Source organism: Ochotona curzoniae, unplaced genomic scaffold (assembly GCF_017591425.1).
Source record: "Ochotona curzoniae isolate NIBS_2020 unplaced genomic scaffold, NIBS_Ocur_1.0 contig_3527, whole genome shotgun sequence".
Taxonomy (NCBI): domain Eukaryota; kingdom Metazoa; phylum Chordata; class Mammalia; order Lagomorpha; family Ochotonidae; genus Ochotona; species Ochotona curzoniae.
This window is the reverse complement of record NW_024465897.1, coordinates 1,633,523-1,659,023: the sequence shown is the minus strand read 5'-3', so window position 1 is coordinate 1,659,023 and position 25,501 is coordinate 1,633,523. Positions and strand designations below refer to the sequence as shown.

Below are 25,501 nucleotides of genomic sequence, written 5' to 3'. Positions count from 1 at the left end.
GTGAACAGACAGTATTTTCTGAGGATTAACGCTTTCTAGTCATAAAAAAAATTAAATGCTCTGCATCAGGAGTTACAAATACTACATCGTAAAATCATTTTGTGATTATTTTTACTCTTAAAGTTTTCACCAAAGTTGAGATTCAAAGGTTAATTTTAGAAAATTTCTGAGTGTGTTCTTTGCAAGACTCATAAGAACTGATTTTATTATTTCCCAAATTGCATATTTTGTTACATATCATCTAAATTACAGTAAAAGCATGCATCCTTTATTTGCATTTTCTGTTTTACAGACAAGCTGAAATGGATTTCAAAAGGGTTAATATTTGAATAATAACTTTTTTGAATGTATGTTTTTGATCATTTTAACTTTTTAAATAACATCTTACAATGGATATAGTCTCTCATTCACAGAGAAGTTGAGGACAAAGAACTTGTGATGAATTGTTCAAATAATTAACACTGCAAATTACAGCATGTTATTTAAAAAAATCAGAGGCCACCTTTGGCTTACTCAAGAATATGTATATACTTCTAGGCTTTAAAAATGATCATTTTATTTGTGACTGTAGATTAAGCTACTTAGGTATGAAATAATTAGGAAAACATATTGAGAGATTATGTTTACAGAGGACATTAATATGTCACATTTCTTAAATGTAAACATATTTTTAACGCATACTTAAGTAATATTTAAGAAACTGAACAAAACTATACAGTTGTAGGGTTGTGTATGTTATCGGTGACAAAAATAAAACCATCTTGTGGATATTGGCATTAAAAAAACAAGTTCGCAACTCTTGACATCTCAGGGAAGTGGAATCACGCATTTATTCATGACTGGCTTAGTTCATTTAGTGGAATATTCTCGAGGCTTAATCGTGCTTTAGCATTTGGTTGGATTTTCTCATTTTTAAGGGCTGGATAATATTCCATCATCTGTTGCTGGACTTAAGGTTGCTTTCATTTCTTGGCCAGTGTGAACAAAGCTGAAAAGCACGCGAATATGCAACTCTGTCCGATATCACTGCCTGATTTTGCAAGGACTCTCAGCCTTGACCCACCTGGTCCAGGGACTCTTGTAAACTGGTTTCCGTGTGGTGATCTTGGGGGCGGACAGCGCAAACTCCGGTGGGATTTAGAACGCATTTGCTTTGTTACTCTCCAAAAAAAAATCACAGAGGGCACGAAGCTGACATCACGCACGGAGGGAATCGTGGGACGCAGTGGTACCCAAACAACGAATTCGCAGAAGGCGAAGCTTCCTGGTGCGCGTCCTTCCGCTGTCCCCTTCCAGGCGCCCGGCACTTTTCGCAATGCACGCTGGGGCTTGTAGTTCCAGGCCGGTGAGGCTGCGCGCGTTTCCTGGATCGAGAGGTACCGGCTCACTCAGTTCTACACTAGTCAGTTCCCGGAAGTGGGGGAGGCTTAAAGCGTGTACGCTTCCTTTCCCCGCCTCTTAGTCCCGGAGACTGCCAATCCAGTTAGCCAATGGAGAGCCAGGTTGGTCATCCCTGTTACGTGATTGGCTTAGAGTTTTGCAACCGCCCAGAAAAACTTGGCGACGATTGGTTGAGCCATCGGTTTTGAAAATCGTAGATTTCGCCCGCGCTGCGCTGCCCGGTTGCTGCTCCGCGGCGGCGAACCCTGAGAGCGGGGAGCTGAGAGGCGACGGGGCCGGCGGCGGCGTACCGGAGAGGAAGCCTGCCTGTGTTGGGTCAGCAGACGTGGTGCAGCCGAGTGAGTACGCGCGGGCGGTCGCCCGCTGGGGGACGGGGGCGTGACCCCCGATCCTGGGGAGCCGGGGCCGCCGGGGGTCATCTCTGTCCCCGGGGGACGAGGTGACTGGCGCTGGACATGCGGCTTGAGATGGCGCTGCCCGCTCCCACCTTCTCCTGGGCGCCCCGGGTTCCTCCCCCTGCCGGGATACCCCGGGTACCCCTCATATCCCGGTCTGGGCCTTTTGTTGGACTCCGGGCTGCAGGACCCCCGAAATCTCCGGGTTTATTCCGCCTCCATTTCTTCCCAGTAAACCCCGCTCGGTGGTCTCTCACCCGTCTTCCTGCCCAGCTGGGCAGCGTTTTAAATTGTGCATGCTGCCAGACGCATTCCGTTCCAGCTGGCCCCGCCTGGGAGCCTGCCTTGAGATAAAGGCTGACATCCGGCCCGGGTTTGCTGGGTGACTTGGCTCTGACTTTTCTTGGGCCCGTTTCTCTCACTTGCACGTGCGTTCGTGTGCTGGAGATGGTGGACGGAAGGAGATGTCCCCTGGCCTGGGCATGGAGTGGGACTCCAGCAGCAGCCATTGCAATCCCCCCTGCAAAGGCGCTGTTCGGCCAGCCACGTCCGGGTTTTTGCACTTTGAAATAGAAGGGATGTTGGGTCTGGCCAGTGCAGGGGAGGGGAGGTTGCACTTCCGTCTCACTTGGGGGCTGTGTGCCCTCAGGTTGTTAGGGTCCTTCTGCTGCTCCCCCGTGGGATCTGTCCCCAGACGGCACTTCCCTTTCCCAGGGACATCTGTTCTGCAGGCTGTGACTCAAATGCCCAAGCTTAGATCTGCCTGTGTGCACCTCTTTGTGGGGGATGCCCTAATGCTTACCGCCCCCCCCCCATTATGTTAAAACAGGTCTCACCTACTTTGCCACCTTGAACAAATACTTAGAAAAGTTAGCCAATTGTTGCTTTCTGCAGTTCCTCTGCAGTTCCTTTGCCTTTCTCAGAGTTTCCTCTCTGCCGACCTTGAACTGGAGTCTTGCACTTTGCCAGGGCTGTGTTCTGGGTGCAGAAGGGCTGATGGGATGGGGTGGGGGTGTGTGTGAGGCTGATGGCCCTGCAGAGTCCCAGTCATGCCCAGCTGGCTGTGGAACTGAAGCCTGTGCCCGGAGCCTGTGTGATCCTGCCCATTCGGGCTGCCCCTGGCAGTAGGAGCAGGGGCTCTGGGCCTGTGCTAGCCTGTGCTGTGTGGTTCACTTGATGATGTCTCTGTGTGTGGCCTTTCAGTGTGTGGATGAGTCAGTTCCCTGCGACAAGCAGAGTTTCTGTTTAGACACTGGACAGGGCTCTGGGCTTCCAGCAGTGAGTCCAGGGGACAAGGGTCTGTCCATAGGAAGCAAATGTTTAACGGGTGGACACCAGTCACCCAGTGCTGGGGTCAGAAAGAGCAGGGAGCAAAGGCTAGTGTGCCCCTGAAATCTGGCCCCGGGAGGCTCCCCACGAGCTAACCCTGCTTGAAGCTCCATTGGGATCAGACGGTTGGCAGCTTCACTCCCTTTGCCGAGCGGAATATTTGTTCATCCGTGCCATGACTGTAGCAGGTCACTTCTGCTCTACTTGAGCCTTTTGCCATGATTTTATGACCAAATCTTAAGGAAAAGTAACAAGAGCTGGTGTTGTGCTTCCTTTTGCTTGACGCTGAAGACTGTTTAAAGCAAGGCCTTGCCTGCTTTCAGCTCTCCTGCTTCAGGGAGAAGGGTGTGGAAGGGTGTGGAGAGCTGTCTCTGGCCCCACACATGTCTGTGCTCGCCCGTGACAGGCAGGACCTCCGAACCTCACCTGCCTCTCCCCGAGGGGGTTGGAGTCCACGTTCCTGACGCCTCGCGTGCAGGGCTGGGGGCCTGTGTCCTTGCCCTTCTTTAGCTGCTATGTGCTGGGTGGAGCTCGTGGAAGAGGAGGAGCAGGCCGTGTGTGGGCAAGGGTGGGAGGGGTCCAGGGGTCCAGGAAGGCAGAGAGCCAGGTATAAAGCTGAATTGATTAGGAAACATGGGCTTGTGTTGGCGACCGTGGTGTGTGTGCGTGCGTGCGTGCGTGCAAACGGGGATTAGTAGTTGGGAGTCCCTGGCCGTCACCGGGGGCTGGGAGGGGCAGCTATGCTGTGTGTGTGTGTGTGTGTGTGTGTGTGTGTGTGTGTGTGTGTGTGTGTGTGTGCTTGCATGCATGCATGCATAGCCAGGGGATTGGCGGTTGGGGGGTCCCGCACCTCTGGGTGGTCTGTGGTGTTCTAGGGGTGAGAGGGGCAGCCTATTTTGCAGTTCCCCTGGAGAAGGCCTGGCCTCAGCCCTTGTGCCTCTCACCCACCAGGCGGAGCCACCATGGGGACCACGGCCCCAGGCCCCATTCATCTGCTGGAGCTCTGTGACCAGAAGCTCATGGACTTCGTGTGCAACATGGACAACAAGGACCTGGTGTGGCTGCAGGAGATTGAGGAGGAGGCCGAGCGCATGTTCACCAGGTGACAGTGGGTGGTGTGCTGGTGGGCACTCCCAAACCTGTCTACCAAGCCCTGCTCAGAGTTGCCCAGGGTGCAGGGCCTGCTGGGCCTGCTGCAGGCCCCCCTGGAGCTGACCTTCCTGCCTGTCCCTGGCCCTTGCTTTGGAAAGCTGGCTTCGTGCTTGGTCACCCTGGCTTGGGCTGCCACTTCCAGCAGACAGGCTGGTGCCAAGCCAGGTGGCGTGAGGGTGGCAGTGGTTCCCCGGCAGCCCTGAATGTCACTCTCCCGTGCCAAACAGAGAATTCAGCAAAGAACCGGAGCTGATGCCCAAAACACCTTCTCAGAAGAACCGTCGGAAGAAGAGGCGGATTTCTTACGTTCAGGATGAAAATAGAGACCCTGTTAGGAAAAGGTAAGAGTGGCTGGGGAGGGTTGGAGTGAGGTTGGGCAGGTGGGTCCTGGCAGGACTTGATACTGAAGGAGTTCCAGGGAGCAGCGTGCAGGAGAGGCCACGGGGACCAAGGGGTCACGCCAAGGGGTGTTTTCCCAGACCGTGTGTCTGGAGTGTGTTGAGGCTGGGGTGGTTCTGTTCCTTGTTTATGTTAGGGAAATCCGGGCTTATGCCTAGAGATGGCAGAACCTGGCCTATGCAGGGTGAGAGGCTTTTTGGGGCTACCGCTTGCCCCCGCTGAATTTATTCAGCCTCCGCTTTGCTGCCCCCCCTGCAGGCTGTCGCGCAGAAAGACCCGGAGCAGCCTGCGGAGCTCAAGACACCTGCGCAGCAAGGACAAGGTGGAGAAGCTGGCCACGACCGTCGGGGAGAACTGCTCGCCGGTGCTGCGGCGGGTCACCCGCGCCACGGCTGCAGCTTTGGCAGCCACCCGCTCGTCTACCCCAGCGTCTCCCCCAGCGTCCACCAAGAAGCTGGCCATGCCCATAGTGGAGATCTGCGCCAGTGATTACCGCAATGCTGAGCAGCACCTACAACAGGGCCTGGCCGTGGTGCAACTGTCTGGGTCTCGGGGCCCGGTCTCCCAGGATGTCCCGACATCTGACGAGGAAGCAACACCCAAGAAGGCCGAGGCCGGGAGACTGGAGTTAGTCACAGTGAGCTCCATGATGACAACACCCCAGGACCTCAAGAGTCGAAGGGTCGAGGCCGAGCGCTCTGTCTCCAAGCTCAGGATTGCAAGGGCCTCCCCCGGCTCTCCGGACTCCCGGGACTCACCGTGGCGTGAACGCGTTCTCGCCCCGATCCTGCCTGATAACTTCTCCATGCCCCTGGACTCGCGGGCAGAGACTCAGTCGGTGCGGCGCAGCCCCCTCACCTCTCCCGGTGCCCGTGTGTCGCTGGTCCAGAAGTACTCCCTGGTGGCCAAACAGGAGGGCAGTGTCCGCCGGTCACGCAGGATTTCCAAGAAAGCCGAACAAGAGCCAGTGGCCTCTGCCCGCATCATCTGTGAGTCTGGGGGTGGGGTGGGGTGGGTGTTCCTGTGGCTGGACTCTTGTGGACCATGAGTTCAGGAGCTGGCTTAGGGTATCCCATGCACATGGGCCTTGTCGGGATGCACTCCCATCCTGTGGCCTCCAGCGAGCCACGTCCGTTGAGCCCTTGAAATGTGGCTGGTCTTACAGAACTGAATTTTAGATTTTGTTACCAGGTGCTTAATTTGTGTTTAAACATTCACAGAGAGCTAGCGGCTACCCTAGTGAAAGACATAGGTCTGGCGCAGCATTCTTGAGGAAACTGAAGGGGGGCAGTATGCTGTTTGGGGGCTCTGCCCCTCCCCTATTCTGCAGAGGCTCCCTGAGGTCCCCGTGTTGGTGCTCATCGGCCCCCTGAGAAGCACAACCGCTCCTGGTGGGGACCTTGTGGCTGGGGGCTGGAGGCTGGAGGCTGGAGGGGCCATGTCAGAGGCCCTGGAGCTGGGATGCCACTCTCTGACTGGCACTTGTGGGCCTCAGGCCTTCCTCTCGTCCCTCTGTGGACAGTAGCTGACCCCTTTGTCAGGGTGGTTGTGTGGTCTTCCATGATTTGATCCCAAGGGGACTGGGAACCATGCCTGGCACCTAGAATGGGGACAGGTGACATCTACTCTTTTTGTCATCGTCGGACCCCAGCTGAGGATGTTGTACTGATTGGGAGCAGGTGTTGGAAGCCCCAGAGGGGTAGAGGCACCTCAGAGCCAGAGCCAGGGGTGGGAGGGCCTTGGAAGTGGGCAGGGCTTTGGCCAGGTGGGAGGAAATGTGGAGTGCGTGGCCTTCAGGACTGACCATGTCGGGCTCATGTCCAGCCCAGGAGTCCAGCCCAGGAGCCCAGCCCAGGAGTGTGGGCCTGACCCACTGCAAGGGAAGGGACCTGGTAGCAGTTGTGGGAGGTTTCTGGTGGAGGGAAGGAGGGAGGGAAGGAGGGAAGGAGGCTGGGCGAGCAGGTGGAGGCCGAGGACGGGTGAAGCAGAGCGATTTACGGCCGATTTGACATTACTTGGCACTGGTGTCAACCTGACACTTAGCATTTCTGAAAGCAAACCTCCTCTCATTGTGGTTCTTGCAGTGACCCTGTCAGCTTGTTAGGATTTTCCACTTTAGCGAAAGGAAGCTGGGACTGAGGGAGCCTGTGAGGTGGAAGTGGGTATTGTCTTTCTCGGAAGGCCTGGTGGTTGCCGAGGAGGCCTAGTGCAAGGCCCCAGGTGGGACCTGCCAGGCAGCTGAGGGCACCTCACCCAGCAGTGAGCTGGGGCACTGGCCATTTCTGGTTTCTTAGAAGAACCCGGATGCTTCCCTGGTACCTTGGAGTATGGTCCTAAGAGCAGGAGCCTGGGAAAGGTGAGCTTGGTGTTGGGGAGAACACTGGGGAGCCAGGGGATTGGGGTACATGACCCACATCTGTCCGGCTTCAAGCCTAGTCCTCCCTTCCTGTGCTGGAAAGAAGGGAGGGGGGAGGCTCTGGCCCATCCCTTCTCTCAGCTTCAGTTTCTGGAATGGTCGCCACACCTCTTGGGTGGGGTCAAGAAACTCACCTTGGTTGTTAGGAAGCTTGCCTTAGTGCTTGGGTATGGCGCATGCTCAGTGAATGCTAGGTCAGCGAGGACCGTGTCCCTGAGGCTCTATGTCGGGGTGTGCCTCAGTGGGCCTTGCAGGAGGAGCTGCCGGGAGCCTGGGGCTCTCAGGGGCGTGGCTCCCTGGAGGATGTCTGTGGTGCTAGGGCAGGTCAAGGAAAATGTCAGGTCAGGCCCTCTGGAGGCTTCCCCAGAGTGTGACTTGTTAGGAAGACTGCAGCAAGGGTGGGAGGAGACCCTGGAGCCAGTGTAGGGTGCTGGATGGGGCATGGACTTTGGGTGGGCCAGGGTGCCTCAGCCCAGGCTGGTGGGACTGGTAGGTGGGCTCTAGGGGCACTAGGCGGAGGACTGGGGCTGTGGCTTGGGGTTTCTGCTGAGCTGGGCCCCTGCGGGGGGCTCCCTGGCTGTCTGGGGAATAGTGCTTGGGCTTCGGAACAGAAGGGGGCCGCTTGGGTATTGTTATGCTACATTCATGATCATGTAGAATTACCGCCTTCAAAGTGAACCTGCTATAGATTTGTTGATTTTCCCCGGGCAGGGCAAGGCCCTGTGATTTCCCTGCTTCCTCCACCCTGTCGGCTGGATGTCCCCATCCCTGCCACCAGCCCTGCTCCGGTGGTCCCACACATTCCAGAGAAGTCCTGGTGTGGGTGGAGAGTGTGCTATCCCTTGGTGTTTTTAGGGAACCCTAAGCCCTGGGAGCCGGACAAGCCATGGCTGTAGCCCAGGAGCCTCTTCCGGTCCCCCATGTGGGTGCAGGGTCCAAAGGGCTTGAGTCATCCTCTAGTGCTTTGCTAGGTCACAGGCAGCGAGCTGGATGGGAAGTGGAGCAGCCAGGACAAGAACTGGTTCCCATATGGGATCCTGGCACTTGCAAGGGGAGAATTAACTAATTGAGCATCGTGCCAGGCCCTGCGTTATGACTTCTTTTTTAAAAGATTTATTTATTTGAACTCAGGTGGGGTTATCTGGGACATGAAGCAGTACCCCTGTAGGATGCCAGCACCACAGACTAGAGGATTAGCATGCTATACCACCATACCAACCCGTTTTACTTATTTGAACCCCAACGCTAGGATCTCACTTCTTGAATTCTTGGCTCCTTTTATCGAGGGGGCAGTCAGGTGGTAAGGAGCTGGAGAGCGCCCGTGGGTTGCAGAGCAGCAGTGAATTGGCAGCTGTGTCATGGGTTGATGGAGGAACTACAGTGCTAGAACCAGCCCGTTTTCTTTATTTGAAAGGCTGAGTTATAAAGATAGGCAGAGACAGATCTTCTGTTCACTGGTTCACACCCCAAATGGCTGCCGTGCTGGGCTGGACCGAAGCTAGGAGCATCTTCCGGGTCTCCCATGCATCATGTGGGTGCAGGGGCCACGGTACTTGGGCCATCCTCTGCTGCTTAGACCATGAGCAGGGAGCTGGATCAGAAGTGGTGCAGTGGGGACCGTGATTGGTGCTCAGCTGGGCGGCCAGTGGCACAGGTGACAGCTCAGCTGGCCGTGCCACAGTGGTAGGCACATGCTTCATGGTTTTGTCATCTGCTTTTTTTCCTCCCTGGACCAGTGGCTCACATTTTGGTCTTGGCACTTGCTTCCGGTTTTAAAAATGACTGAGTATCTGCAAAAGCTTTTGATTATGAGTTTTCGTAAATTGGAAGTTGTTACATTAGAAATAAAAACTGAATAATTTGAATGTTTTAAAATATTACTAAGACATATTAGTATTATTTTATGCTTTACTATTAGAGAGTTTAAAAACATGATTACTATTTTACTATGGAAAAGGAGAACACCTGGGGATCAGGGGACTCACGTAGCTCACATAACCACTGGAGAAATCTCAGTCACTTTTGACCTTTCCGGGTTGTGCCAGTAGAGGAGGAGGCAGGCTCTGGAATTGACCAGGCTGGATGGTGTTTGTAGAGGACGAGGAAGGCCCTGGAAAAGGCTCTCGGTGATCTCCTTTAGCTCGGCACCGGCATCCTGCTGTTGGTGACTGGGGGAGGAGATTGGCAGCTTCCCTGCAGGTGCCCAGGGGAGGGCCCAGCTGTGTTTAGCCCAGGCCTTGCTCTGCAGCCAGCACTGTGACAGGGCCTCTGGGGGGTGCTGTGCTGCTCATGATTGCTCATGAAAATAACTCCTCCAAAGTAAAACTCCCGTGAGGAGACTGCGTGTCCTTCCATGTCACTGCCCGAGAAGGCAGCCAGCTCTGCTGTGCGGCACATTTGGGGCTAAAGTGAAGAAAACAGGACACCTCTCACGGGGTGGCACCGTGGTTATCTTCAGGTGCCTGCGTGATGGCGGCTAGCACTCGCACCAGCACCAGGGGGCGCTTCTGAGAGGCAGAGGCTCCTGCTGGTGCCGGCTGCTAACGGCAGGCTGGTCCAGCTTGCACATGGAGTGAGAGTTTTTGCTATTTGTGATTTTGTAACCTCCAGCACGAGTCATTTGGAAAATATCTCCCAAGTTGTGCACATCTCCTAAAGGAGCTGCACTTGACTGTATGGCATAAAATAGGCAGGACACTGCTGGTCTCGTCAGGGAGCTGTGAAACCCCTGGTGGTGAGTACAGACTCTCCAGTGAGCTTACTTGAGCTTTTTAATGGCTCAGTTTTTTAAATTGCTGCTGACAACTATTAAAACGAGTATGTTTTTTTTATTTTTTTAAAGATTTATTTTTATTATTTTTTCATTGGAAAGGCGGATATACAGAGAGGAGAGACAGAGAGGAAGATCTTCCATCCGATGATTCACTCCCCAAGTGAGCGCAACGGGCCGATACTATGCCGATCCGAAGCCAGGAGCCTCTTGCGGGTCTCCCACGCGGGTGCAGGTTCCCAAAGCTTTGGGCCGTCCTCGACTGCCTTCCCAGGCCACAAGCAGGGAGCTGGAAGGGAAGCGGGGCTGCCGGGATTAGAACCGGCGCCCATATGGGATCCCGGGCGTGCAAGGCGAGGACCTTTAACCACTTGCGCCACCGCGCCGGGCCCGAGTATGTTTTTTTTTAAAAAGGATTATTTTTTACTTGAAAGGCAGAACTGTTCATGTGAGTTTGAGTTAATAAATAAGTATCTTTTACTTCTTCACTGAGGACATTTTGAAATGTAGCTGGACGAAATTTGCAGTAAGTGCAAGATGTCTTGCACCCCCATCGTGTTGGGAAGCCAGCGCGGCTTGAGTGACGCCAGGGCTTGTGTGGGCTTGGCTCCTGTTGTGTCTTTGCGTTGTGAGGGCCAACGCCATCCCTGGGAGAGGGAATGTAGCATTGGAGTTTGGTGGTGGAGGTGGTTCCCAGCTCCTGGCTCGGCAGGGGTTGGAGAAGGCGCTTTGGGGGCTGCCGCCCTCCTCCCTCGCCCGTGTGCCCTCTCGCCTGCCAGCTCCTGACCCACACGTCAGGGGCTCTGGACTGACTCCTGTTGTTTCTTTGAGTTCTCTGCCCTTTTCTGTCCCTGCGAGTGTTGCGGCGTGGCTCCTGGGTTGTCTGGCGGAGGTCACCAAGGTTGAGGAGCAGCCCTGTCCAGCTCACCATTTGTGTTCCCTGGGGCAGGTCCCGGACCCAGTTCATCGAAGGCGCTTGGCTGATTGGCCGAATGGATAACTTGTCTTGTGTTGGGTCCTGTCTACATTAGGCATTGGCCTTCTTCCCAAGATGTTTCTATTTATTTTTTATTTTGTTTATCTTTTGGATCTCTTTGCCCTGAGAAGGCTGTGCTCCCAGCTGGGAAGCAGCTGGAGACCCAGAGCGGTTGGGGTTGGTGCTGAGGGTGAAGTCTTGTGCAATGGGGGGAGCATGGCCCAGCCAGTGGGTCCCTGTGTCTCCCTGGATTGGGCCTGGGTTGATTACTGATGATTTCTTTTGTTTCCTGGCTTTCCCCTCAGGCCACAGCTACCTGGAGAGGCTCCTGAATGTTGAGGTGCCCCAGAAAGTCAGGTGAGTTCTAGTTCCCGGGGTTGGACAGGGCACGCTGGTGAGCCCTGGAGTGGAGGTGCTTCTAGGGCTGAGCCTTGTGCCAGCTGCAGATCAGTCCCTCTGCCCTCCAGGCTCTGTGCTGTCCAGCCACATGGTGCTGTGGGTGTCCAGTCCTACTGTAGTATTGGCCAGCCCTGCTGGGCCTGGCCCCGGAGACATGGAGGGCTCCATGGGCTGTGGATGAGGCAGAGCAGAAACTTTTTAAGTAGGAGTGGAGCGGAGGGGGGTTGGCCCAGGGGCTGGGGTGTTTCCTTCTCCAGGATTATACCAGCCCTGCCTGCGCCTGGGACGCTGACTCTTTTGCTGGGGACCATGTCCTGCCAGCCCTCAGCTGGTCACTGCCTCCTGGCCTTGGAGCAGTGGGTCAGTGCTTGGGCAGGGGAGGCAGTGACTGGGCAGCCCGTGTTGCTGGTGCTATGGGAAGTAGAAAGAAGATCTGAGAAAGTCTTCATTGCCCAGAGGGAATGTGGTCTCCATCCTGAGCCAAAGCTCTGATGGGTGACATGGAGCCAGCTTCAGGGGCCCAGAGCCCGGAGCGAACCTGCTGGTGACTGCCAGGGCTGTGGGTTTGAGGCCCAGATCGTGGTTTCTGCTGTTGGCCTTCTGAGGGAGACTCTGGGAAGGGCCAGGGCTTGCTGACCAGTCCGCACAGTGTTCCTGCTCTACTTTCAGCCCCACACAGGAGCCCAGCAAGGAGCCGGAGCCTTTGGAGGTAGTTGAGCTGGAGGTAAGGTGGCAGGCCTGGGTCGGGAGGACTTGAGGGCCCTCAGGGCCTTGCTCTGTCCCACAGCTGTCCTGAGCTTCAGCTGCAGGTAGAAACACAACCTTGAATCTTCCCATAGGTCTCTGGCGATGAAGAGAATACCTTGTGTGTACGTAGTGCCACCAAGGTGCCCGTTAGTATGCCTGGCTCAAAGTATGGAGCCAGTGGCCAGGACACGTCCTCTGAAAGTAAGCATGGTGAGTCTCTGCCTGACTGCGGGCACGCCTCCAGAGGGGCAGCCAGCTTGGGCAGGAGGAGCCCTGCTCCCTGGGCTGATATCATGCCACAGGCACAGGGAACCTGGGGCGCCCTCCCTCGGCTGAGCGGCGGGTGCTGAGTGCTCTGTGAGTGGTTAGTGCTGGCTGGGGCAGGAAGCAGAGCGAAGGGCGTGCCCTGGCTTCCTAAAGACCCCCAGAGCTGGGGCTGATGCTCCTGCTGCTGGCTGCCCTGGGGAGCCTTGCCCTGCCAAGGCTGCCTCCACTGGTGGGCACTTAGCTGATTCGTCCATGGGCACCCCTGTGCTGTCATTCCTGCAGCCTCACTGAATTGCTCTCTCCACAGAGGCCACAGCTGACCAAATGGATGGGCCCAGAGAGCCACCTCAGAGCGTCAGGTGTGTACTTGGAAGAGGCAATTGGGCACTTGGGTCCCTCAGGCCTGGGGGCATTCTGTGGCCTTCCGCTGCAGGGCGGCCTGTGCTGAGCTGGCACCTGAGTGCCAGTGTGGCAATGTAGTGGCCTGAGTGGTGGCCACATACTCCCCTCCGTCCTTGCAGTTGTGTAATCTCAGATCAGCCACCTCCCTGCCCTGGGGAGCAGGGGTGCAGTCCCTGTCTGTCATGAGTGCCACAGCCTGTCTAGGCCTAACTAGGGGTCATCTTTTTGGGGTATGACTGGCTCTGGCACCCATGCCCCCGCCACCCCCCCCACCTTGGCAGGAGGAAGCGTAGCTACAAGCAGGCGATGAGTGAGCTGGACGAGGAGCAGCATCTGGAGGAAGAGGAGCTGCAGCCCCCCAGGAACAAGACCCCTTCCCCTCCCTGTCCTGCCAGCAAGGTGAGCCAGGCTCTGCCTCCCTTGGGATGCTGCTCCACCCGCTGGGCCCTGACCCTGTGTTCTGCAGGTGGTACGGCCCCTCCGGACCTTCCTGCACACAGTGCAGAGGAACCAGATGCTCATGACCCCGACCTCGGCCTCCCGCAGCAGCGTCATGAAATCCTTCATCAAGCGCAACACTCCCCTGCGTGTGGACCCCAAGGTGAGGGGCCTCCCCTGCAGCTGGCGTGAGGTTGCCCTCAGCATGGGTCTGGGCAGGGCAGGGCCTGGCCTGGTCGTGGTCCTTGTGGCCTTGGGCAGCTTTGTCTTTTGGGGAAATGGTCTTGGCTGCACATCCTGGCCCAGGGGTGGGCCAGTTAGTGTGGGCTGGGTCTTGGACACTGTGCTGGGAAGGTGCAGAATTGACCCAACAGACCACCTACATTGGTCACCGGCTGGGGTAAGAGGCCCACATGGTCTGCCTTACCTTGGAGGGCTGGGAGATGGCTGTGGGAGCTGAGGGAGGAGCAGGTGCTTCATGGTGTCAGCCCCGGGCAGCCCCACTGGCCCAGCTGGGCGGTGCTGTGCCTTGCAGGTTGACCCTCAGCCTAGCATTAACTCTTGGCTTTCTCCTTGTCTCCTCTCCTCCACAGAGCAGCTTCGTCGTAAGTAAAGCCTCTTCCTGTCCTGTGACTTAGCGCCACCAGGCACTTTCTTGCTGTAGCACTGTCCTTGAATAACTGACATACCTGTAGAAGCACTAACACTGTACTAGGGGGAGTGGGGGTCAGAGGGTGGCTGGCCGGAGGCACCACAGTTCTTGGCCTAGTGTCCTCAGCAGAGCCACCCCCTGTGCCCAGAGGGAGGTAAGCTGCTAGAGGGAGGTAAGCAAAGGTGGGACCTGCGGTGTTTCCTACCTGCCTAGTACTGACTGGGTTGCCCTGGGGTCTGTGAGGAGAACAGTTATCTGGGATTGCCAGAGCCACCAGCCTGACCCGAGTGCAGCCTAGAGGTGACAGAGGGCAGGGTGGGGTGGGTCAGGGCTGACTGCCTTGCTCTGGGGTGGGGCAGAGCTGTGCTCAGGGCTGCGTGGGCCCAGGCTGGGAAGCTGTTCTCTTCCCAGACACCTCAGGGCCTTTGTCTGTCCTTGTCTTCGTTTCCCCTTATCCTTGTGTATGTGTGTGTCTGTTGTGATTCTGACCTTGTCATGTCTACCACTTGGGAGTCATTGGTTGTTCTAGGTGTCAAACACTCAATCTTGCGTGGTATCTGGAATCTGTGCCCAGCTCAGCACCACAGCTGCCCCTTCACTTCCTTCTCCCCTCCCATTGAGTGCTTTGGTTGTCACTTCTGTCCGAGGTAAATAGCCCTGTTTTAATTTTTCTTTCAACTGTAGAACTTGTTAGGAAACTCGAGCAAAATAAGGGCCCAGGCGTTGGCCTGGGGATAGGACGTCCACAGCCGCATCTGGGTGCCTGAGTTCAGTGCCTGGGTCTGCTCCTGACTGCGGCTTCCGGCTTCCCGTTAGTACACACTCGCAGAGTCCCAGGGCTGGCGATCCTGCCTGGGTGGAGCACACCAGGGCCGTGCCCTAGTCTCCCCGTGTTGGCTTTGGTCTGGTTGTTGTGAACATCTGGGAGACTCTGCAGATGGGAGCTCTGCCTACCTTTAAAGAAAATTAACAGCAAATGGAATAAAAAGTGATAAGAGAGTGGGGGCATGTTACTGTGCTTTCCAGGTCTTACTGCGCTTACTGTAGCTGTTCCTTCTGGTGTCATTTCTCTTCCATCTCAGGAAATTCTGTAGCAGTTGGATAGAAAACAATTCTCTTAGTTTCCCTTTATCTGAAGATTCCTAGTTCCCCTCTTTCTCCTGCAGGATATTTCACAGGATATAAAATTATTATTATTATTATTATTTTTATTGAAAACTTCTGGCTTCTGTGATTTGTGGTGGGAAGTTTTGAGCCGTTCCATGGTTGGTCCTCTCTGAATGATTTGTCTGTTTTGTCTGGCTGTTTCTGCCCATTGCCTTTGTCTTTAATGTGTCTGATCATGGGTGTCTTAGGTTTTGTTCCAGTTGTGGTTTGTTGACCTGGAGTCTCAGGTTTCTGGCTTTCATCAGAGCTGGCATTTCCAGCTGTTACTCCTTCACATGTTCTTGTTAGCATGACCCTTTTCCCTCTGCACTCAACACACACCACATGCCTTGTAATGTTCTTTTACAATTTTTAAAAGTAGCAGTACAGAGAGAGACGTAAAGAGCTTCTACCTACTGGTTCACTCCTGAAATGCCATACCAGCTAGGGGACTGGACCAGGCTGGGGCCTCCGTGCCCGCTAGGGGACCGGGCCAGGCTGGGGCCTCCATACCTGTTAGGGGACTGGGCTATGCTGAGGCCTCTGTGCCCACTAGGGGACTGGACCATGCTGAGGTCTCCATCTGGCCTTTCACTTTTGGGGAGGAGCCCACATACTTGAGCCATCGCCTGCTCCATCCCAGTGTGTGTGCTAGGAGGAAGCTGGAGTTGGGAAGTGTACTGGGACTCACTCAGACACTACTGTGGGGATGCTGGTGACCTGGGTCACCTCTTACTGGGTCAGACACCCACCTGAGTCATCTCACCGATGCATCTTCGAGTTGGCACTGTCATTTTACTGTTGAGATCATTCATTGAGTTCTTAAAACTTCAGTTACTATCTTGAAAATTTTTCTGGTTGTGTCACACATGTCTGAAGGAATGTTTGCAGGAGCTGCAGGAGCGTGTCAGAGAATTCCAGCATTCCTGCCCCCGGGCATGCTGTGTTGATCACCTTTTCCCATGGTGGTTGAGGTCTTTCCGTTTCTGTGCCTGTTGAGTAATTCTGGATCGTGTCTTCAATGTTTGGAATGTTGTATTGGGAGGACAACTCTCGAATTTTGTGGCAAACGCTCACCTTTTTTTTTTTTAGATGTATTTATTTGTAATGTAGAGTTAGTGAAACAGAAGTCTTCCCTCTGGTGATTTATTCCCCATATAGCCACATGGCCCAAGCTGGGCCTGTCTGAAGCTGGGGAGCCAGGAGCTTTTTTCAGGTCTCGCACATAGACAGCAAAGACCCAAGGACTTGATCTATCTTCTGCTTTTCCAGGCACGCCGGCAGGGTGCTGGACCCACAGTCGAACGGTCAGCACTTGGGCTGGTGCCTGTGTGGACTGCTGCCGAAGGGTCCTGGGCCTGAATGTCCCTGTTTTTCAGTTGAGTAGCAGTAGTGATTCTGGCCACAGAGTCTGACCCAGCGTCTGTGGGGTGTGGTTCCCATGGTCATCCTTTCTGGCGCTCTTGGCTCAGTCCCCGGTGTGTGTGTGTGCGTGGCTAGCGTGGGTCCTGCTCAGGAGTCTCCTGTTCATGTGTCTAGAGTGTGGTGCTCAAGTTGGAGTATTCTGGATTTCAGATGTTTGGATTAGGGATACTTGACTAGTAAAGTCTATGCACTTACCCCCAAATCTGAAACTTCTAGGACGAAACATCTGGATTAAGGAACGTTCACTCTGGATGTAAAGTGTAATAATAATTATTTTTTCCTAGTGATTTTATTCATTTATTTGAAAGGAAGAGTTAGAGGGAGGAGGCAGAGACAGACCTGGCTCACTCCACTCCCCAAATGACTACACCAATTCTGACTGGGCAAGGTAGAATTCAGGAACCTGGAGCTCTTGGTCTCTGGTGGGTGGCAGGGTTCTAAGCACTCGGACCGTCTTCTGCTGCTTTCCTGTCTGTCTTCAGGGAGCTGGACTGGAGGTGGAGTAGGCAGGACTTGAACTGGCATTCATGTGGGATGCTGGTGCCATGGGCAGTGGCTTAACCCTCTTCACAACACAGCCCCACAAGTCATAATTTACCCCCTTGGTACCCAGTATCCCCTTAAATAGCACAGTAACCGTGAGGGTTGAAGCTGCTTTGCTGAATCTTCCCCATCCCAGTCTTCATTCTCTTCTCGGCTGCACTGTATGTGGCTTTAGAGTCAGCGCATCTGTCTCTGAGCCCGGTGTCTGCTGCCCATGGCTGGCAGGGCTCAGCAGAGGGTGCTGGGGAGCTGAAGGCGCAGGCCTGGCCCTGGTGGGCAACAAGAGACGCTGCCCCCGAGATGTGTTTTGCTGCACCTGGCTGAGGGCTGGAGGGCACTGCTGGGGTTGGAGTGCTGTCCTCGCTCACACCCCAATGCCGCCTGCCCCCCAAGGAGAAGGAGCGGCAGCGTCTGGAGAACCTGCGGCGGAAGGAGGAGGCCGATCAGCTGCGCAGGCAGAAGGTGGAGGAGGACAAGCGGCGGCGGCTGGAGGAGGTGAAGCTGTAAGTGGCCTGGCCCGGTCCCGTCTGGCCCCCCCTTGTCTGGGCTCCCCATGACTGCCCTATGCCCGCAGGAAGCGAGAAGAGCGCCTCCGCAAGGTTCTGCAGGCCCGCGAGCGGGTGGAGAGGATGAAGCAGGAGAAGAAGCAGCAGATGGAGCAGAAGTTTGCTCAGCTCGATGAGAAGACCGAGAAGGTGAGAGCCTGGGCTGCCGGGGTAGGGAGCCTGGGCTGCCGGGGTGGGGAGGCTGGGCTTCCGGGGTGGGGAGGCTGGGCTTCCGGGGTGGGGGAGGCTGGGCTGCCGGGGTAGGGAGCCTGGGCTGCTGGGGTGAGGGAGCCTGGGCTGCTGGGGTGGGGGAGGCTGGGCTGCCGGGGTGGGGAGGCTGGGCTTCCGGGGTGGGGGAGGCTGGGCTGCCGGGGTGGGGGAGGCTGGGCTGCCGGGGTGGGGGGCCCTAAAAGGCGGGGTGCTGGGGTAGGGAGCCTGGGCTGCCTGGGGGGCAGAGAGACGCAGACTTGGGGGCCCATGGTTTCAGAATGGATCCCATGGTCAGTTTGAAGTTGACACTCTGGGCCTATGTCCTGCCATGCTGAGGGCTGAAGGTCTCTGCTCTGGGTTTCCCAATAGCCCTTGGCTTGGTGATGGGGTCAGATGTTTCTGGGCAGGATTGGCTTCCAGTGTCTTCTCCCTGGCCTGGGGCGGTGAGCAGGGTTCCTAGGCGGAAATGGGGTGCTCGTCACTCTGGGGCCCCAGTCAGCTGTGCTGGGGAAGGTGCTGCTCCAGTGAGCACACACAGGTGTGCTCTGCAGGCCAAAGAGGAGCGGCTGGCTGAGGAGAAAGCCAAGAAGAAGGCAGCAGCCAAGAAGATGGAGGAGGTGGAGGCCCGCCGGAAGCAGGAGGAGGAGGCCCGCAGGCTGAGATGGCTGCAGCAGGTGAATGCTGGGCACGGCAGACTGGAGGTGGAGCAGGGTGGTGTGGCCCCAGTGCTAGGAAGACCTGCTGGGCATATCCTGTTCTGTGGGCGATCCTGGTGGAGTTTGCTGCTTTAAGCCCAAAAGGAGACCCATAAAAATCTGGGGGACAGGGACAGTGACAGGAATCTGCCTCTTGTGCTCTGTGGAAACAGCAGTTGGAGGGTTGTGTTGCAGGCTTGGAGCTCAGCTCCCCATTTCAGTACTGTTTAGTGGCCACACAACTTCGGGCATGCGACTTGACCTGTCTCTGCTCCTGTGACTTCCTGTTGTGGTGGTGTCCACCTGCGGTGCTTAGGTGGCTTCTGCGCATGCCAAATGTTGTGTGTGTGGCTGGTTGCTGTTGTAACATCCCAGGATGTGCTGCCTGTGAGGGTAGGACACCTGTCAGACTCTAGGGAAGGCAGGTCTGTCATCAGACACTGTATTACTGGTAACTAAGGTGTGTTGTCTGCCTGTCCCAGCTGTGTTTGGGTACAGCGCCTCCACAGGGTATGGGTGCTGCTGCTGTTCCCACTTTGTGGGTGAGGAGTTAAGTGCCAGTGTCACACAGCTTGTAGGGACTGCCCTGAGTCAGCACATTGCCTGCAGGCCTTATCCCAGATGCCTTGTAGGCTTGGCCATGGGGAATTCTTGCAGAGTCTTGCAGTCCTATAGCCCAGTTCCTGCTGCTGTCTGTGGTGGTGGCTGCTGGGTGGCAGCCTGCCTCCCTCCCCCTGACCTTGCCCTGGTCCCATCTCAGGAGGAGGAGGAGCGGAGACAAGAGCTGCTGCAGAAGAAAAGGAAGGAGGAGGAGGAGCAGGAGCGGCTGCGCAGGGTGGCCGATGCCAGGCGCCTGGCCGAGCAACGCGAGCAGGAGCGCCGGAGGGAGCAGGAGCGGTTGCAGGCTGAGAGGTGAGGGAGGTGCCAGTCGGCCGGGTGTGGCGTGTGTGTGAACACCGAGTGCTTAAGGGGCACAGCTGTGGCCATCGCCTAGGTGCAAGCTTTTTCTTAGCTCTGGACCCAGCTGCCCGTGGTTGGCGGCTGCCCGAGTGGGCTGGCTATGAGGGTTGAGGCATACAGGGTGGGGTTTCTCAGGGTTTTGTTTTAGCTCTGACCCCCTCAGCTAACACAGCAGGGCCTGGTTGGAGAAGCTCCTTGTTATTAGGGCCTCGGTAGGCACTTGGGCGGGAGGGAGTTTGGTGGGATGTGCCGGGGGCGCAGCGTCTTGCCTGCTTCCTGATAGAATGCACCTGTCCCGGTGATGGTGACCCAGGTACCTCCCCCCGACCAACACACACACCATGTTTCCAGACTGCCCTTGTTGGCCCCTGGACCCTATGAGCTCCACTGTCTCCCAAGACAGCAATTCCTATGTGACAAGATAACAGTCCCACACTTAATTTTACAAGCATTTATTTGAGGTTTGCCCTGTGTCTGGATAATGAGCCGCACTCAGTGTTGGTGGGGAGACCCCTGGGGTCCTGTGAGTGCGGAGACAGAGAAGTGTGCCCTGGCTGTGCAGACATGCTGGCCCCATAGCTGTTCTCTGTCTTGCCCTGGGCACAGGCTTGGGGGTGAGGGGGAAGGAGGGCTTGCCGCCAGAGGGCTGGGTGTGCCAGTGCCTCTGGTGCCTGTGACACCCAGTGGTCACTGGCTGTGTGTGTTCAGAGGAAGGAGTGTGGTGAGGAGAGAAGGGGGGTGTGACAGTAGATGTGGTTTTAGCAGTGGATGGTTCTGGGCGGTGCTAGAGGCTGGGGTGGGGACAGCAGAATGATGGCCATGATGGGTGGCTGTGCTGGGTGCTGGCCTGTGTTTTCAATTCATGTTTCTTTGCTTGAAGTCCACTGTGGTGTGGGGACCCCTCACGGTAGGGGAGGGAGTCAGATCAGGTATGTGCCTTGCTTGGAGTCATGAGCCAGGCAGTCAGCAGCCCTTGTCCGCCCTGTGGGTCAGGGTGACCAGAGCGGTGCAAACCGTCCCATCGGACCCTCAGGACCAGCTGGAGTAAAGGTGCTGTGTTCTGCAGCGTGAGGGAGGTGTGAGGCTCTGACACAGGCTGTGTGCAGAGCAGGGGCAGACTCCAAAGCTAGGGTCTGGCTCCTGCTCCCTGCCCCCTTGGGGGGGCCTCTTCCCAGCCTGGCCAGTATGCCCGTTCTTCTGCCCTGTCTCCCAGTGCTGGTCCTGTGGGGTGTGGCTTCCCTGGCAGGGATGGGAACAGGGCCAGGGCTCTGCCTCTTGTGCTGACAGTTCTTCATGGATCCACAGGGAGCTGCAGGAGAGGGAGAAGGCCCTGCAGCTGCAGAAGGAGCAGCTGCAGAGAGAACTGGAGGAGAAAAAGAAGGTGAGGGGTGCTGGGGATGTAACCCCCCCCCCGGGTGTGGGCTGCACACAGAGCTGTGCTCTGGGGAGGGTGGGGAGGCCTGGAGGCCTAGCAGCCTAGCAGCCTGGTTGTGGCTGCCCAACCTGCCTTGCATGGGTCAGTGAGGGGGAGAGGAGGCACACACAGCTCTCTTAACACTGGGGCTGGTTGTGTCCCAGGAAGAACAGCAGCGCCTGGCAGAGCAGAGGCTGCAGGAAGAGCAGGAGAAGAAAGCCAAGGAGGCTGCAGGGGCCAGCAAGGGCCTGAACATGACCATGGATGGGCAGGTGAGGCCAGGCCCCTCTAGACTTGTTAGCCCCCAGTAGCTACAGGCGCCAACTGTAAGAAAGGCAAAGATTACTGCACTGTTGGGTTTTTTAAATAATATATACTATTTTAACATTTTTAGTTTTGTAGTTTTTATGTGTATCTACTTTATACTTTTTTATACTTTATATATATTTTATACTTTTGTATTTTTTTAATTGGAAAGGCAGATATACATAGAAAAGGAGATGCAGAGAGAAAGATCTTCGGTCTACTGGTTCACTCCGCAAGTGGCTGCAATGGCCGGAGCTGAGCTGACCCGAAGCCAGGAGCCAGGAGCTTTCTCCCAGTCTCCCCTACGGATGCAGAGTCCCAAAGCTTTGGACCATCCTCCATTGCTTTCCTGGGACACAAGCAGGGAGCTAGAAGGGAAGTGGAGCTGCCGGGATTAGAACGAGCACCCATATGGGAACCTGGTGCATGCAAGGCAAGGATTTAGCCTGTAGGCTATCGTGCTGGACCCATTGTACATATTTTTGATATGTGTATTTCTTCATATTCTGAAAGTAGAATTTGTTATTAAAAAAAACAACCCAGACTAAAAGAGTATAAAAAGCTGGAAAGTGGGCTGGAATTGTGGTCTAACAGGCTAAGCTGCTTCTGTGACACTGGCATCCCATGCAGATGTTGGTTTGAGACTGGTCTGTTCCACTTCCCTGCTAATGTGTCTGGGAATGCAGTGGAGTGGCCTGAGTGCTCGGGTCCCTGTACTCATGGGGGAGACCCAAAAGAATCTCTGGGCTCATGGTTAGCCTGCCTCAGTCCTGGCCATTTTGGCTATCTGAGGAGTGTACCAGCAGATGGAAGCTCTCTCCCCCTCTCTGTAACTTTACCTTTCAAATAACTTAATCTTAAAACAAGAGTGCTGGGTAAGTACCCTCGGTGTTTCCTACCTAGCCTGCTTGCGTGTGTCTAGATGTTTGCCTGGTTGACCAATATACTCATGGACTCTAACACATGGTACAGACCACTCATACACTCACGTGGACTCACACACACACACACACACACACACACACACACACACGGCACATACCATTCATACATTCACATGGACTCTCACACATGGCACAGACCACTCATACACTCACATGAACTCTCACACACAGCACAGCACAGATCACTCATACACTCACGTGGACACACACACACACACACACACATACGCACACACGGCGCAAATATGCCTTTGGTGGCTTGTCTTTTTCCTTCCGTACACTGTAGATGCCTTTTCAGCACATGGATGCCTGATTTGACTGCTGTGTTCCAGTTTACTGGGATGTGGCTGGCACGTCTTGTTCTGTTTTGGTTCAGTGCAGTTAACAAATGAGACTGAAGCCAGGCAGAGACTTCCCTTGCAAGATCGCTGAGCCGTGCAAACTTGGGAGTTGGCTCAGTGCGCACATCTGCTGGGTGTTGTGTTTCCTGGAGCTGTTTCAGAGGAAGTTTCTCTGCTGACCTGGAACAAAGCTTGTTCCTGATGTTAACATGGAAAAGAAAGCAACTGGCTACTATGTGTTCTGTGATTTTTTTTTTTATAGTGAGAAAGTGATACCTGAGCCTTCTAATTTCTTTTCATCCCTTTATTCCATCCATTTTTCCTCCCTCCTCCCTCCCTTTCTTGTCCTGTCCTTCCTTAAAATTTTTTTTAAATTTGAAAGGTAGTTATAAAATGAGAAGTGGAGAGAGATCTTCCATCCACTGGTTCACTCCTCAAATGGGCCGTGATAGCTAGAGTTGTGCCAGGCTGAAACAAGGAACTAGGAGCTTCTTCTGAGCCTCCCATGTAGGTGACACGGGCCCAGGGAGCTGTCTGTCTTCTGCTGCTTTCCTGGACTCAGTAACAGAGAGCTGGGACTTGAACCAGTGCCCATTTGGAGTGATGGCACTGGAGGAGACAGCTTAACTTGCTGTGCCACAACACTGACTCTGAACTGTCTAGTTTCTGCTGTGACATGAGGGGAGGAGTCCCAGTACCCCGTGGCGGTGAGTGCTGCGGGAATTCATGGAGGAGCTGACAGCCGTGTCGATTTTGTTCCAGTCTCCAGTCTGTACCTCGTATCAGATGACTCCACAGGGGCACAGGGCTCCCCCCAAGATCAACCCAGATAACTATGGGATGGACCTCAACAGCGACGACTCCACCGATGACGAGGCGCATCCCCGGAAGCCCATTCCCAACTGGGCCCGAGGTAAGCAGGGCCAGAGCTCCCCGGGAGGCAGGGCCTTGGCTGCCTTTACTTTTTAGTAGGGATCTGGAAATGGTGGCTTGGGCACTGCAGGTGGCAGGAGACTGTTGTGATGTGGGCTGGGAGCCCCCCTTGGTCTGGTGAGCTTGCTTTCGGCTTTGAGCGTGCCGGCAGGGCAGGGTGTGGCCCCCACAGACCATACCTGTGCACTGGACTCCTCTGTCCTCAGCAGGCATTAAATAGCTGCTGCCTGAGTGACAGGGCTGCTGGACGTTCTCTCCTGGACCCGAGGTCCCTCCTTAGAATCTAGCCCAGCAGGGGTTGTGAGACTTGTCCCAGTACACCGGGTGTGGGAACAGCCGAGAGTGGCAGCAGTATAGGCAGAATGAGGACACGCGTGGTTTCTGCATTGTCTCCCTTTCTGGGTTAGAGTGAAGCCCCCGTGTCCCAGGCTGTGGTGTAGAGAGAGGAGCCGAGCATGTGGGAGATCTTGCGATGTGAGTGCAGGAGGCCAGCAGCAAGGATGGGAACCAGCAGCATCCCCAGTGCTTGGCGGGAGTGAGTGGGGGAGGGCGCTGGAAGAGGAGGCTGAGTTGGTGCAGGTTGAGGGATGTGGGGTTAAGAGGATGTCAAGGCAGTGTGGGTAGCAGGGCAGGACACAGGATGGTCTTGGAGAGGCCAAGACCTCCTGTGACCCAGACCTCCACTTGTCCCTGCAGGTACCCAGCTCAGCCAGGCCATCGTCCACCAGTACTACCACCCTCCGAACCTTCTGGAACTCTTTGGAGTCATTCTCCCCCTGGACTTGGAGGACATCTTCAAGAAGAGCAAGCCTCGCTACCACAAGCGCACCAGTTCTGCTGTCTGGAACTCCCCACCCCTGAAGGGCCCCAGGGTCCCTGGCAGCCTGGCCTACAGCCTCAAGAAGCACTGAGGCAGGCTGTGGCCTCCTTGTCAGGCTCCGCTCGCGTCTGTCTGTCTGTCTCTCACTAGGTTTGTCTGCCAGGCTGAGGGCCTTTTTATGTAGACATCCTCTGTCTGCCTGGTGATTATGTTGCAGGTGCAAGGTGGCCCCAGGCCCGTTGGGAGGATGGATGTGGTGGGTGGGTGGGGAAGAACCAAGCCTAGCCCCACGCTCACCCACAGGCGGCACTCTGTAAATAGGATGTTATAGTTTGCTGAGTTTTTGTCTCTAGTGTGTGAGAGCTAGATTAATAAAGTGTATTCCTTCAAGTTTTCCGTGGGTATCCTCAAGCCTGGGACCTCAGCACCACGCCTGCAGCTGTGGGCCACTCAGGTGGCGGGCGTCAAGATCTTGATCCCCCCGCGGAGGTAACTGACCAGGTGGGTCATCCTGGTGCTGGATACTCCGAGAAACACGCCAAATCCTTTCTCCATGGGACAGGTGAAGGTGCTTCCTGTCTTCCTGGGTGCTCCTAGTCTGTAAGGGCGAGTGTGTCCATTGGGAGAGTCGGGTCTCTACAGCTGTGTCAGTTCTCAGGAGCCAGGCTTGCTGGGTGGCCAATGAACCTGACACAGCCTGTGCATTGCTGAGGCATGGGCCGTGCTTGGAGAAGAGGGGACATGTCCGTCAAAGCCATCTTGGGACCAGTGCTTGTAAGCAGTGAGGTATTTCCAAGCAAGGCAGGTAGCTGTTAACAACGCTTCTTGCCGATCAAGGCTGGCCCTGGTCCTGCCTGCCAGCTGCCTGCTGCGTTCTAAATGATTGGTCAGCTGGCCAGCCTGTGCAAGAGGGGTCAGCAAGTCAGAGTCCCCGGGCCAAAGCAGGCTGCATCCAGCTGTGGAAGCTCTTTGGAACGCATTTGTATTAGAAATCCCTGTTCTATCTATTGCCCCCAATTGCCCTGCTTTGATTGCAGTGGAGTCATGCAGCTGAGGCCGTGTAGCCTGGAAACTTAACATTTGGGATCTGAACCTGGACAGAATTTAGGACAAAATAAAGGCTAAGCACCCAATGCTTTTAAAAAAAAAAAAAGAGAAAGAAAATAGTGAATGCATGCAAATGGGGTTGGGAAGATTGTGTTTTAGGTAGCTTTTCATCAAAATCCCTGAGAAAAGCTGTTTTGGAAGGAAGAAGGTGTATTCAGATGGGTTTTGGAGGTTCCTGGTCCACGATTGGACAGCCCCCTTGGCGGTAGATGGTGAGGTAGTGCAGGGAGGGGATCACACAGCAGGCAGGAAGACGTGGAACTCGCTCCTCTGTCGACAGGTCTACAAAACCACCATAATTCTGTCCTGGGGACCCCACCCCAACCGCTGCCCCCATCAGTCACTCCCCAGAGGCGCTGCCTGCAGCCC

The 25,501-nt window shown here is 55.4% G+C and overlaps 1 protein-coding gene across 1 annotated transcript; it reads left to right on the top strand.

Moving 5' to 3' along the window:
* Nucleotides 1–1,595: 1,595 nt before the first annotated feature.
* Nucleotides 1,596–25,164, top strand: LOC121157651 (inner centromere protein). The gene is made up of 19 exons (XM_040981976.1): nt 1,596–1,739; nt 4,077–4,227; nt 4,505–4,618; nt 4,935–5,665; nt 11,144–11,195; nt 11,907–11,961; nt 12,077–12,194; nt 12,559–12,610; nt 12,935–13,052; nt 13,120–13,254; nt 13,685–13,696; nt 17,251–17,360; nt 17,432–17,552; nt 18,164–18,286; nt 19,068–19,219; nt 20,573–20,655; nt 20,850–20,953; nt 23,035–23,185; nt 23,902–25,164. The coding sequence occupies exons 2-19, from the start codon at nt 4,088–4,090 to the stop codon at nt 24,114–24,116; spliced, it is 2,586 nt and encodes an 861-aa protein (XP_040837910.1). The 5' UTR covers nt 1,596–1,739; nt 4,077–4,087; the 3' UTR covers nt 24,117–25,164.
* The last annotated feature ends 337 nt before the right edge of the window (nt 25,165–25,501 follow it).